Source organism: Moschus berezovskii, chromosome 7 (assembly GCF_049115385.1).
Source record: "Moschus berezovskii isolate FMDL1 chromosome 7, NW_MosBer_1.0, whole genome shotgun sequence".
In the NCBI taxonomy this organism is placed as follows: domain Eukaryota; kingdom Metazoa; phylum Chordata; class Mammalia; order Artiodactyla; family Moschidae; genus Moschus; species Moschus berezovskii.
Window position 1 is genome coordinate 33,690,793 of NC_142466.1, and position 15,291 is coordinate 33,706,083.

Below are 15,291 nucleotides of genomic sequence, written 5' to 3' on the forward strand. Positions count from 1 at the left end.
GGTTTTTTTGTAACTTTTTACAGCATTAACCACCTTTTGCTTTTGAAATTCTTTTTCATGTTATGAGATACAATATTATACTTCTCTCTTTCTACTTCTCTGAACAATTTTTTTCATCCCTTTTACTAAAATTTGCTTTTCCTCTCATCCATTAATACAATCAGCAAATAACTAGTTCTCAGAATTCTGTTTAAAGTCTTCCCCTAAAGAAAAACATCAATACAGTATACTAACACATATATATGGAATTTAGAAAGAGGGTAACCTTAACCCTGTATATGAGACAGCAAAAGAGACACAGGTGTATAGAACAGTCTTTGGGACTCTGTGGGAGAGGGTGAGGGTGGGATGATTTGGGAGAATGGCACTGAAACATGTATATTATCATCTGTGAAACAAATCACCAGTCCAGGTTCAACGCATGATACAGGATGCTCAGGGCTGGTGCACAGGGATGACCCAGAGGGAGGATATAGGGAGGAAGGAGGTGGGAGGGGGGTTCAAGAAGGGTAACACATGTACACCCGGGGCGGATTCATGTCAATGTATGAAAAAACCAACCAATATAATATTGTAAACTATTATATTCAGTTCAGTTCAGTTCAGTCACTCAGTCATGTCCGACTCTCCGCGACCCCATGAATCACAGCACGCCAGGCCTCCCTGTCCATCACCAACTCCCGGAGTACACTCAAACTCATGTCCACAGAGTCGGTGATGCCATCCAGCCATCTCATTCTCCGTTGTCCCCTTCTCCTCCCGCCCCCAACCTTTCCCAGCATCAGACTCTTTTCCAGTGAGTCAACTCATCGCATGAGGTGGCCAAAGTATTGCAGTTTCAGCTTTAGCATCAGTCCTTCCAATGAACACCCAAGATCGATCTCCTGTAGAATGGACTGGTTGGATCTCCTTGCGGTACAAGGGACTCTCAAGAGTCTTCTCCAGCACCACAGTTCAAAAGCATCAATTCTTCGGCGATCAGCTTTCTTCACAGTCCAACTCTCACGTCCATACATGACCACGGGAAAAACCATAGCCTTGACTAGATGGACCTTTGTTGGCAAAGTAATGTCTCTGCTTTTCAATATATTATCAAGGTTGGTCATAACTTTCCTTCCAAAGAGTAAGCGTCTTTTAATTTCATGGCTGCAATCAGCATCTGCAGTGATTTTGGAGCCCAAAAAAATAAAGTCTGACACTGTTTCCACTCTTTTTCCATCTGTTTCCCATGAAGTGATGGGACCAGATGCCATGATCTTTGTTTTCTGAATGTTGAGCTTAAGCCAACCTTTTCACTCCCCTCTTTCACTTTATTAGCCCCCAATAAAAAAAATAAAGTCTTCCCCTTAACTATAGCATTAAATATTTTTATATCAAGGAGAAAACTCCTTTCCAAGGATTGAATTTATGCTTTCAATAGTTTACTTAAAGATCTCCAAATGGTATTGCTACCAATAACTAAAATTTTAATAGTCTAAAAGAAGCTCAAAAGTTATCTTCATAGTAAGTTATACCTCTTTATAATAACCTTCTTCCTGATAGCAATGCCACTGCTCTCCTGGATTCTCCGGGCTGAAAACCCAAGAGTCACTTTCAAATTACTGTCAAGTCCTTATAGTTCTAATTTATATATCTTTAATTATTGCAAAACTAATAGTTCAGGTTCATGTCATTATTCTTAGACTATGAAATAACCTCCTAACAGATCATTCTACTTCTGCTTTTCTTTTTCTAACTGTATACTGGATTATAAGTTTTATTTTCACAGATTGCAGCTTAATTAAGTTAATGGAATGCCTAGATAAATTCCTTTGCCTCTAAGTCTACACTTTTTCATTCAAGCAGTTAAGGCTTTTCTTTAATACAGGTGCAATATAACATTAATCTCTTCTCAGCCTACACTCCTACATATTACCTATGAAACAAACTATAAACTTCAGTGTCACCCAAAGATATGCTACACTCCTACCTTCTTGAATTTTCCCTGGTGTTCGACATGGACAAATCCTTCTAAAATCTCTACCTATTAAAACTGTTTGAGTATCTTAAGACTTTGCCATATAATTTAATCTCTCCTTCTTTTGAATCTTAATAGCATTCTGCTTGTGATTCTCTCATGGTACTTCTAATATATTGGTTTCATTTAAGTCACACATTCAAAAATATTTAAAGAACATCTATTATAAATCAGGCAATATGGTAAATATGACATGTTGGGTATAAAGGGTCCCCACGCTCATAGAACCTGTAATTTAATGTTAGGAGCATATGGTTACTTGCACCTCACTTTTATCCCCACTCAACTGCTCACAGAGACTTATAAATCCTTTACTAAAGGCAAGAATTTTAATTCTAAATTTTCCAGAGTACCATCACATGACAATATCCACATTTAAAACAGCAATTTCTTGAACTGAACTGAAAATATAACCCATAAATCATTTTTAAGATCTAAACACACTATTGTACAAAACTATACATGCTTTAGGCTGAGAAATTAAGGCTCTAAATGACAAATTAAGTGCCAAAAAAACCAAATAATTTCTTTCATGGCATTTAATATTTTATGAGGTAAATCATTCTACTCAAAATGTAAATAATGAAATAATATCTATCCAGGGAAAAGGAAGTAGAAAATAAAAGAATTTAGAAAAGAAAAGAATTTAGCAAAGAAAAAGGAAAAATATGTTATTTAAGAAAGTCAACATTTCAGAAATAGTATGGACGTAACAGAACAGAAGATACTGAGAAGAGGTGGCAAGAATTCACAGAAGAGCTGTACAAAGATCTTCATGACCCAGATAATCACGATGGTGTGATCCCGCACCTAGAGCCAAACATCCGAGAATGCAAAGTCAAGTGGGCCTTAGGAAGCATCACTACAAACAAAGCTAGTGGAGGAGATGGATTCCAGTTGAGCTATTTCAAATCCTAAAAAGTGACTCAACATGCCAGCAAATTTGGAAAACTTAGCAGTGGCCACAGGACTGGAAAATGTCAGTTTTCATTCCAATCCAAAAGAAGGGCAATGCCAAAGAATGTTCAAACTACTGCACAATTGCACTCATCTCATATGCTAGCAAAGTAATGCTCAAAATTCTCCAAGCCAGGCTTAAAGAGTATGTGAACCATGAACTTCCAGATGTTCAAGCTGGATTTAGAAAAGCCAGAGGAAACAGACATCAAATGGCCAACATCCTTTGGATCATCAAAAAGGCAAGAGAGTACCAGAAAAACATATACTTCTGCTTTATTGACTATGCCATAGCCTTTGACTGTGTGGATCACAACAATTAGTGGAAAATTCTTCAAGAGATGGGAATACTAGACTATCTTACCTGCCTCCTGAGAAATCAGTATGCAGGTCAAAAAGCAACAGTTAGAACTGGACATGGAACAACAAACTGGTTCCACATCGGGAAAGGAGTACGTCAAGGCTGTATATTGTCACCATACTTATTTAACTTATATGCAGAATACATCATGCAAAATGCCAGGCTGGACGAAGCACAGCTGGAATCAAGATTGCCGGGAGAAATATCAATAACCTCAGATACTCAGATGACACCACCCCTACAACAGAAACAAAGAACTAAAGAACCTCTTGATGAAAGTGAAAGAGGAGAGTGAAAAAGTTGGTTTAAATCTCAACATTCAGAAAACTAAGATCATGGCATCCGGTCCCATCACTTCATGGCAAATAGATGGGGAAACAGTGAGAACAGTGATAGACTTTATTTTGGGGGGCTCCAAAATTACTGCAGATGGTGACTGCAGCCATGAAATTAAAAGACATTTATTTGCTCCTTGGAAGAAAAGCTATGAGCAACCTAGATAGCATATTAAAAAGCAGAGACATTATTTGCCAACCAAGGTCCGTCTAGTCAAGGCTATGGTTTTTCCAGTAGTCATGCATGGATGTGAGAGCTGGACTAGAAAGAAAGCTGAGTGCCGAAGAACTAATGCTTTTGAACTGCGGTGTTGGAGAAGATTCTTGAGAGTCCCTTGGACTGCAAGATGATCCAACCAGTTCATCATAAAGGAAATCAGTCCTGAATATTTATTGGAAGGACTGATGCTGAAGATGAAACTCCAATACTTTGGCCACCTGATGCAAAGAACTGACTCATTGGAAAAGACCCTTTTGCTGGGAAAGATCAAAGGCAGGAGGAGAAGGGGACAACAGAGCATGAGATGGTTGGATTGCATCACCAATTCGATGGATATGAGTTTGAGCAAACTCTGAGAGTTGGTGATGGACAGGGAAACCTGGCATGCTGCAGTTCAGGGGGTTGCAAAGAGTCCAATACGACTGAGCAACTGAATTGACTGACCATCTAGATCTGATAAACTGAGTATTTCCTAAAGCACTGCAAACTTACTGCCAAAGGTTATCAAAAAGAATGCCAAATCCATTCTCTTCCATAGAGTAGACCTGTACGTGAGGAAGAGATTGTTCAGCCTGGAAGTAACTTTTCCCAAATTCGCTGAATCTTGGGTTAACCATATGAGTAGTTTCCCTCAATGAAATGTGAGTATAAATGATGTTTGCCACTTCCAAGTCTTAGTTTTCTATGTGTTAGGCAGCTTAGAGTCAGACACAACTGAGTGACTGAACTGAACTGATTCAGTTCAGTTCAGTTTAGTCGCTCAGTCGTGACTGACTCTTTGCGACCCCATGAATCACAGCACGCCAGGCCTCCCTGTCCATCACCAACTCCCAGAGTTCACTCAAACTCATGTCCATCAAGTCGGTGATGCCATCCAGCCATCTCATTCTCTGTCATCCCCTTCTCCTCCCGCCTCCAATCCTTTCCAGCATCAGAGTCTTTTCCAGTGAGTCCACTCTTCGCATGAGGCGGCCAAAGTATTGGAGTTTCAGCTTTAGCATCAGTCCTTCCACTGAACACCCAGGATTGATCTCCTCTAAAATGGACTGGTTGGATCTCCTTGCAGTCCAAGGGACTCTCAAGAGTCTTCTCCAGCACCACAGTTCAAAAGCATCAATTCTTCGGCGATCAGCTTTCTTCACAGTGCAACTCTCACATCCATACATGACCACGGGAAAAACCATAGCCTTGACTAGACGGACCTTGGTTGGCAAAGTAATGTCTCTGCTTTTTAATATACTATCTAGGTTGGTCATAACTTTCCTTCCAAGGAGTAAGTGTCTTTTAATCTCATGGCTGCAATCAGCATCCGCAGTGATTTTGGAGCCCAAAATATAAAGTCTGACAATGTTTCCACTGTTTCCCCATCTATTTCCTATGCAGTGATGGGACCAGATGCCATGATCTTTGTTTTCTGAATGTTGAGCTTCACGCCAACCTTTTCACTCTCCTCTTTCACTTTCATCAAGAGGCTTTTGAGTTCCTCTTCACTTTCTGCCATAAGGGTGGTATCATCTGTATATCTGAGGTTATTGATATTTCTCCCGGCAATCTTGATTCCAGCTTGTGCTTCTTCCAGCCCAGCGTTTCTCATGATGTACTCTGCATATAAGTTAAACAAGCAGGGTGACAATATACAACCTTGTCATACTCCTTTTCCTATTTGGAACCAGTCTGTTGTTCCATGTCCAGTTCTAACTGTAGCTTCCTGACCTGCACACAGGTTTCTCAAAAGGCAGGTCAGGTGGTCTGGTATTCCCATCTCTTTCAGAATTTTCCACAGTTTATTGTGGTCCACACAGTCAAAGACTTTGGCATAGTCAATGAAGCAGAAATAGATGTTTTTCTGATTAGATAGCTTGTTATTTTTAGTCGCAAAGTCTGTTTGACTTTTTGTGACCGCATGGACTGTAGGCAGACTCTTCTGTCCAAGGGATATACCAGGCAAGAAAACTAGAGTGGGCTGCCACACCCTCCTGCAGGGGATCTTCCCAACTAATGAATATACTAGGCATGTGGCAGTATTTTTCTATATTAGAATTCAGTTTGATATTGTTTGACATTTAAGTCACAAATACAACTATTATTCCCCAAAACAAACTAAAAAGTTTATTTTAAAAATTTTATCATTATAGCAATAATTATTACATTTTCTATCCTGGTGAAGGAAATGGCAACCCACTCCAGTACTCTTGCCTGGAAAATTCCATGCGTGGAGGAGCTGGTAGGCTACAGTCCATGGGGTAGCAAAGAGTTGGACACAACTAAGTGACTTCACTCACTCGTTATTACATTTTCTATAAGGAAAATACAATTCTGGAGAAGGTATAAATTTCAAATTTCTATTTCATATAGGAATGTATATCCAACTTTAGAACTTACATAGAGAGAATAAAAAAATTAATTTTTATCCACATTAACTTGCATTTTTAGTCCTTTAATAAAACAACTTAATAACAATAACCAATCTTAGATGAAAATTATCCTGTTTAATTGGCTAGGAAGGAAAATAGAGTCAGAACTTGGAAAAGCAGAGTAACCAGAAAGAATTTTCATTTAATCTATGAAGATAATTTAGCCTATAATGGGCAACTAGGTATAAAATGAATTTAAATATATCATGATATAGACAATTCTTAAATTTATTTCATCTTTATTTTTAAGATGTTGCTGCTACTGCTGCTGCTTAGTCGCTTCAGTCGTGTCCGACTCTGTACGACCCCATGGATGGCAGCCCACCAGGCTGCCCCATCCCTGAGATTCTCCAGGCAAGAACACTGGAGTGGGTTGCCATTTCCTTCTCCAATGCGTGAAAGTGAAAAGTGAAAGTGAAGTTGTTCAGTTGTGTCTGACTCTGAGCGACCCCATGGACTGCAGCCTACCAGGCTCCTCCATCCATGGGATTTTCCAGGCAAGAGTACTGGAGTGGGGTGCCATTGCCTTCTCCTTTTAAGATGTTACTACCTCTAAAATGATTCTTGGGAATCGATGACCATGTGGATTTTTGTAGTATAATATCCTGACGATATAATTACCTATAATTTTAAATATACAGTTACATATAATTGTATTAACTATAATTATAGGATTACATAATTTGAAAGTGCAAGTTCAAAACATCAAATAGAATTATCCCAGTTATTGTTAATCTTTTATACAAATTAAAACATTAAAAAATTTGTAGGATTCAGAAGCAAATGATAATTGTTAAAAATAAAAAGCAATTTCAACAAAAAGTGACAGTTATTACTATAAAATTAAAACACCATCTTAAGAGTTTTAATGTATAAATAACATATTCTATAACCCCAAAACACAAAGAATAACAGGCTAAAGTATTAACTTAACTATAGTAACAAGACAACATAATGACCCTGATATTCTTGTGAACATTACTGCAAAGAACTTAAAATGTCTGTAAAGACCTACTATATGAAACAAATATCATCGATTTAGTATTTTCTGTTATAACACCAACCTGTTCCAATTCTTGTATTTTAGCATCCTTGACTTGCAGAATTTCTAAAACTTTTCTGTCTTTAGCTTCAGATTTCCGTTTTTCTCTAGAAATAAAAAATATCTATATTTAAATTTATTAGTCATTACTTCTAAAAGTTTATTAGATATTATTGGTAACCAATTCTTTTAATTTCTACATCCTAATAATGACTTTCACATTAAACTATAGAAAAGTAAATTATCTGATGTCAACAGCCCTTTCTGATTTAATCAGAAACCATATGGCAAGTGACAACAATTTATAACTGATGCCAACTAAGACAATTTCATACAAAAAAAGTTTCTACATTTATATGCATTATAAAACATACTAAAAACACATTTAATCTTGATTGCAACAGTCACTATATCATAAATATAATTACCGAATATATTAATATATTCATTTAAATATAATTTATATTGCAATTACTAATATTAACACAATAAAATTATAATATAATTAATATTAATAATTAAGAATACAATACTTACCATTTTTTAAAAGAATTAAAAGAGAGAAAGCTTGAGATTTACTAACAATCAACATTAAATAAATAAGGGAGGAATTTATGGATGCTCATTATATTTTTTAAATTTTAAAAATAGGTAAAAGAAATAGAAATCTGTACCTAAATCACTCATGAATCACAAAGTGTACAGGTAGGATTAAGAACCCTCACCTGAGAATAAAAATGAGATGAAGCAAAGGGCTTTAGAAGGCAAAAATAGGTATTAGAATTAAGAGACATATATGACTTAAAAGCACACCACTGCTGGTGACCAAGATGGCAGAGTAGGAAGACCCTAAACTCACCTCTTTCCATGGACAACACAAAAATAGTTATGAAGCAGCTATTTATGGGGAAAAATTGAAAATTAGCAGAAAATATACTCTAGAAATAAAGATACAAAGAAACCACACTACAATGGTTAGGAGTAGTGGAGAGGCAATATAGTCAGTATCCACCCCCAGAGCAGTGGCCCCTGAATGGGAGAATAATCACAAATATAGAGATCTTCTCCAAGGAGCAAGTCAAACTCTCCAGCCTGGATATCCCATACCAAGTAGATGAGACTACAGAACAATGGGTTTTGAAAACTAGTAGTGTACATGTTGCTTCTCAGGCTGCTAAGTGGTAAAGAATCTGTCCAATGCAGTAGACACAGGAGATATGGGTTTGATCCTTAGTCAGGAAGATCCCCTGGAGGAGGAAATGGCAACCCATTCCAGTATTCTTGCCTGGGAAATCCAGTAGGCAGAGGAGCCTGGTGAGTGACAGTCCATAGGATCACAAAGAGTATGACATGACTGAGCATACATGTATGGGTCTCATGTTCAAAAGAGCTAGAGAGCTGCAGGAAACAGAGATTCCACTTTTGAAGAACATGCACAAAATCTCACACAGTCCAAATTCCAGTTTAGATACAGTAGTATGACAGGAGCCAGGATCAGATACTCCTGCTGGTCTTGTAACACCTCCTGGAAAGGCAAGAGGCAATTGGAACACCTTGGGCACAGAGATGTTGGAGACAGCCATTCTAGGGGAGTTGTTCTACTGCAATAACACCAGCACTGGTAAGCGCTATTTTGGAACCCTCCCTCTACCCTATTAGCATGAGAAGATGTCCCACACATCTGCGGGCTAGCACCAGCTTCAGATCACCCCAGGGTGCATAGATAGTCATGCACAGACCCAGCCCGAGGCCCTCCCAGGACACACAGCCAATGACACAGGAAGCCTACCTTTTCCTCCAGCAAGCCCACAGCCACTGCATGCGGCACAGTCTCACAGCCAACTGGGCCAGAGGCCAGCTCTGCCTAACAACACATCGACAGCAGTCAGCCCCACAACAGTGGGAGGGCACATGCTGCCAACATAAGGAGACCCCTAAGGCACACAGCTCTGGTGATCAGAGTGCGCTACCAGACCCCACGGAATGACTACTTCTCCTGACTGACCCAATACAGAGAAATAAGCATAGCGAATACAGAAAATGAGGAGACAGAGAAATATGTTTCAAACAAATAACACAAAACCTCAGAAACAGAAAAAACAAAGTGGAGATAAACAATCTACCCAAAAAGAGTTCAGTAATAGTCAAAAAGAGGTTCAATGAACTGGAGAGAAAACTGAATGAACATAGTCAAAATTTCAGAGTTTAAAAATATACATAAAAATCAGAGCTGAAAAATACAATGACTTCAAAGTTAATAAAAAATACAGTAGGCTTCAACAGTAGATTAGATGATACAGAGTAATGGATGAGCATCTGGAAGACAGAGCAGTAGAAATCTCCCAAGGAGAAAGGAAAAAAATTAGCTTTAAAAAGGAACATATTTTAAGAGACCTCTGAAACAACATCAAGCATACTAATATTTGCATATAGGGGTGCCAGAGGAGAACAGAAAGATAAAGTAGAAGGGAACTTATTTAAAAAAATAATAACCAAATTTTCTTAACCCAGGAAATGAAACAGATATCAAAGCCAGGAATCACAGAGACATCTCAGAACCATGACCCCAAAGAGGTCCACTCAAAGACACATCATAACTAAAATGGCAAAAAAATAAAGCAAGAGTCTAAACGCAGCAAGGGGAAAGCAACCAGTTAAGTATACAGAAATTAACGTAAGGTGATTAACTGACTTTTCAGTAGAAACTCTGCAGGCCAGAAGGGAGTTACACAATATATTTGAAGAGATGAAAGGAAAAAGTCTACAACAAAAAATACTCTACCTGGCAAAGATATTATTCAGATTTGAAGGAAAAGATAGAGTTTTACAGACAAGCAAAAGTTAAAAGAGTTTAGCAGCACTAAACTGGCTTTACAGGAAATGTTAAAGGGACTTCCATAAGCAAAAAAAAAAAAAAAAATTACAACGAGAAATATGAAAATTATGGAAGGAAAAATTTCACTGGTAAAGACAAATATACAGTAAAGGTAGTAGATCAGTCACTGATAAATCTAGTTTAGTTCAGTTCAGTTCAGTTCAGTCGCTCAGTTGTATCCGACTCTTTGTGATCCCATGAATCACAGCACACCAGGCCTCCCTGTCCGTCACCAACTCCCAGAGTTCGCTCAAACCCACCTCCATCGAGTCAGTGATGCCATCTAGTCATCTCATTCTCTGTCGTCCCCCTCTCCTCCTGCGTCCAACCCTTCCAGCATCCGAGTCATTTCCAGCAAGTCAACTCTTCGGATGAGGAAGGTTAAAAGACAAAAGTAGTAAAATCTTCTATTTCCACACTCAGTTCAGTTAAGTTCAGTCGCTCAGTCGTGTCCGACTCTTTGCGACCCCATGAATCACAGCACACCAGGCCTCCCTGTCTATCACCAACTCCCGGAGTTCACGCAAACTCATGTCCATCGAGTCGGTGATGCCATCAGCCATCTCATTCTCTGTCGTCCCCTTCTCCTCCCACCCCCAATCCTTCCCAGCATCAGAGTCTTTTCCAGTGAGTCAACTCGTCGCACGAGGTGGCCAAAGTATTGAAGTTTCAGCTTTAGCATCAGTCCTTCCACTGAACACCCAGGATTGATCTCCTCTATAATGGACTGGTTGGATCTCCTTGCAGCCCAAGGGACTCTCAAGAGTCTTCTCCAGCACCACAGTTCAAAAGCATCAATTCTTCGACCATTAGTTTTCTTCACGGTCCAACTCTCACATCCATACATGACCACGGGAAAAACCATAGTCTTGACTAGACGGACCTTGGTTGGCAAAGTAATGTCTCTGCTTTTTAATATACTATCTAGGTTGGTCATAACTTTCCTTCCAAGGAGTAAGCGTCTTTTAATTTCATGGCTGCAATCAGCATCCGCAGTGATTTTGGAGCCCAAAATATAAAGTCTGACAATGTTTCCACTGTTTCCCCATCTATTTCCCATGAAGTGATGGGACCAGATGCCATGATCTTAGTTTTCTGAATGTTGAGCTTCAAACCAACCTTTTCACTCTCCTCTTTCACTTTCATCAAGAGGCTTTTGAGTTCCTCTTCACTTTCTGCCATAAGGGTGATGTCATCTGCATATACGAGGTTACTGATATTTCTCCCAGCAATCTTGTTTCCAGCTTGTGCTTCTTCCAGCCCAGCGTTCCTCATGATGTACTCTGCATAGAAGTTAAATAAGCAGGGTGACAATATACAACCTTAACATACTCCTTTTCCTATTTGGAACCAGTCTGTTGTTCCATGTCCTGTTCTGACTGTTGCTTCCTGATCTGCATACAGGTTCCTCAAGAGGCAGGTCAGGTGGTCTGGTATTCCCATCTCTTTCAGAATTTTCCACAGTATTGTGATCCACACATTCAAAGGCTTTGGCATAATCAATGAAGTAGAAATAGATGTTTTTCTGGAACTCTAAGCAACTATTAATATGCAAAGGATACAAAAATTAAAAGACGTTTAAAAAAAAAGACATCAAAAACATTAAATATGTGGATGGGTGGAGTAAAAATGTAGGGTTGTTAGAAGGCATTGAACTGGCTTCTGGTTCAAGATGGCGGAATAGAAGGATCTGCACTCATCTCCTCCTGTTAGAGAACCAAAATTGCAACTAGCTGTTGAAAAACCATCAACAGGAGAGCATTAGAACCCAGCAAAAATATGGATATTCCATGTCCAATGACAAAGAAGAAGTCGCAGCAATCACAATAAAATCAAATCCCATAACTACCAGGTGGGTGACCCACAAACTGGAGAACAATAATAATAAAGATCTCCCACTGTTGGGGAGATTCTGAACCACATGTTAGGCTTCCCAGCCTGGGGACTGGACAAAGGGATTGGAAATCCCCATGGAATCTGACCTTGAAGGCCAGCGGGATTTGATTACAGGACTTCCACAGGACTGGGAGAAACAGAGACTCCAGTCTTGCAGGGCACAAACAAAATTTTGCATGCCCAAGACACACAGCAAAAGAGCAGTGATCCCACAAAAGACTGAAGCAAAACTACTTACTTGCTAGTGCTGGAGGGTATCATGTGGAGGTGTGAGTTGGCAGGGGCTTACCACAGGGATAGAGGCATTGGCAGCAGTAATCCCAGAAGCGCCCCCTTGATGTAAGCCCTCTTGCTGCTGCTGCTACTGCTGCTAAGTCACTTCAGTTGTGTCCAACTCTGTGCGACCCCACAGATGGCAGCCCACCAGACTCCTCTGTCCCTGGGATTCTCCAGGGAAGAACACTGGAGTGGGTTGCCATTTCCTTCTCCAATGCATGAAAGTGAAAAGTGAAAGATCTCTTAGAGGTCACCATTAAACCTACCACAGAGCCCATAGATCCCAGGGCTGGGAAACCTGAGGTCAAATAACTAACATAGAGGAAGTGAAACCCCACCCATCAGCAGATAATTGGATTAAAATTTTACCGAGCAAGGCCCTGCTGACCAGAGCAAGGCCCAGATTTTCCCATGGCCAGTCCCTCCCATCAAGATGCTTACACAAGCCTCTTAGCCTCCTCCATCAGATGGCAGGAAGAAAAAGCAAAAAGGACCACAATCCCACAGCAGCTAGAACAAAACCACATTAGAGAAAGTAAATCAGGATGAAAAAAGCAGGAAGTTACATCCCAGATAACAGGACAAGATAAAAATCCCAGGAAAACAACTAACTAAAGTGGACATAGGTAACATTCCAGAGAAAGAATTCAGAATAAAGATAGTGAAGATGATCCAGGATCTCAGAAAAACATTTCAGAACATACAAGAAATGTTTACCAAAGACCTTCAAGAACTAAAGAATAAACAAACAGAGTGAATAATACACTAGAAAGAATCAATAGCAGAATAACGGAGGCAGAAGAACAAATAAATGACATGGAGGACAGAATGGTGGAAATCACTACCACAGAACAGAATATAGAAAAAAGAGTGAGAAAAAAAAAAAACAAAACAGCCTAAGAGACCTGTGGGACAACACTGAATGCACTAACATTCACATTATATGAGTCCCAGAAGGAGAAGAAAGAGAAAGGAAGGACAGAAATGATCAACCAAGTCCAGGAAGCACAGAGAATTCCAGGAAGGATAAACCCAAGAAGGGACACACAATGACAAACAGTAATCAAACTGACATAAAGACAAAGATAAAATATTAAAAGCAACAAGGGAAAAATTACAAACAACATACAAGGGAACACCCATCAGGTTACCAGCTGATTTCTCAACAGAAAATCTACAAACCAGAGGGAATGGCACCATATATGTAAAGTGAAGAAAGGGAAGAAACTACAACCAAGAAAACTCTGCTCAGTAAGACTCTCATTCAGATCTGATGGAGAAATCAAAAGCTTTCCAGCCAAGCAAAAGTTAAGAGAATTCAGCAACACCAAATCAGTTTTACAACAAATGCTAAAAGAACTTCTCTAGACAGGAAACACAAGAGAAAGAAAAGACCTACAGAAAATAAACCCAAAACAATTAAGAAAATGGTGATGGACTAAATGCACCAAGCAAAAGACACAGACTGGATGGGCAGATGAAAACAAGTGCATGTGTGCACTTCCACTTACCACATCACTCTGCTTGACCCCTCAAATTGTGTGTAATTATTTTATATTGCTAGGTTAATCAAATTCCCATTATGGCTTGCAATTATAATTATCTTTTCTTTTGGGTCTCACTATTGATTGTGAAAACTGATAAATATATTTTAAGATTGTGATTATGTAACTACCCATCACTTAATACCATTTTATAGAAGATATTAAGAAGAGGTGGCAAGAATACACAGAAGAACTGTACAAAAAAGATCTTCACGACCCAGATAATCACGATGGTGTGATCACTGACCTAGAGCCAGACATCTTGGAATGTGAAGTCAAGTGGGCCTTAGAAAGCACCACCTTGAACAAAGCTAGTGGAGGTGATGGAATTCCAGTTGAGCTATTTCAAATCCTGAAAGATGATGCTGTGAAAGCGCTGCACTCAATATGCCAGCAAATTTGGAAAACTCAGCAGTGGCCACAGGACTGGAAAAGATCAGTCTTCATTCCAATCCCAAAGAAAGGCAATGCCAAAGAATGCTCAAATGCACAATTGCACTCATCTCACACACTAGTAAAGTCATGCTCAAAATTCTCCAAGCCAGGCTTCAGCAATACGTGAACTATGAACTTCCAGATGTTCAAGCTGCTTTTGGAAAAGGCAGAGGAACCAGAGATCAAATTGCCAACATCCACTGGATCATGGAAAAAGCAAGAGAGTTCCAGAAAAACATCTATTTCTGCTTGATTGACTATGCCAAAGCCTTTGACTCTGTGGATCTCAATAAACTGTGGAAAATTATGAAAGAGATGGGAATACCAGACCACCTGACCTGCCTCTTGAGAAACCTGTATGCAGGTCAGGAAGCAACAGTTAGAACTGGACATGGAACAACAGACTGGTTCCAAACAGGAAAAGGAGTATGTCAAGGCTATATATTGTCACCCTGCTTATTTAACTTACATGCAGAGTTCATCATGAGAAACGCTGGGCTGGAGGAAGCACAAGCTGGAATCAAGACTGTTGGGAGAAATATCAATAATCTCAGATATGCAGATGACACCACCCTTATGGCAGAAAGTGAAGAAGAACTAAAGAGCCTCTTGATGAAAGTAAAAGAGGAGAGTGAAAAAGTTGGCTTGAAGCTCAACATTCAGAAAACGAAGATCATGGCATCCGGTTCCATAACTTCTTGGCAAATAGATGGGGAAACAGTGGAAACAATGGCTGACTTCATTTTTTGGGGTTCCAAAATCACCAGGGACAGTGATTGCTGCCATGAAATTAAAATACGCTTACTCCTTGGAAGGAAACTTATGACCAACCTAGATAGCATATTAAAAAGCAGAGACATTACTTTGCCAACAAAAGTCCACCTAGTCAAGGCTATGGTTTTTCCAGTGGTCATGTATG

General features: G+C 39.4%; 1 protein-coding gene across 1 annotated transcript in view; it reads right to left on the bottom strand.

The window, feature by feature from the left end:
• The window catches only part of CNTLN (centlein), a 341,044-nt gene that overhangs the window by 241,586 nt on the left and 84,167 nt on the right, over window positions 1-15,291 (bottom strand). The window contains exon 3 of the mRNA XM_055428174.2: window positions 7,369-7,453. Coding sequence (XP_055284149.2) covers window positions 7,369-7,453 — 85 coding nt within the window. The remainder of the gene's footprint in view (window positions 1-7,368; window positions 7,454-15,291) is intronic.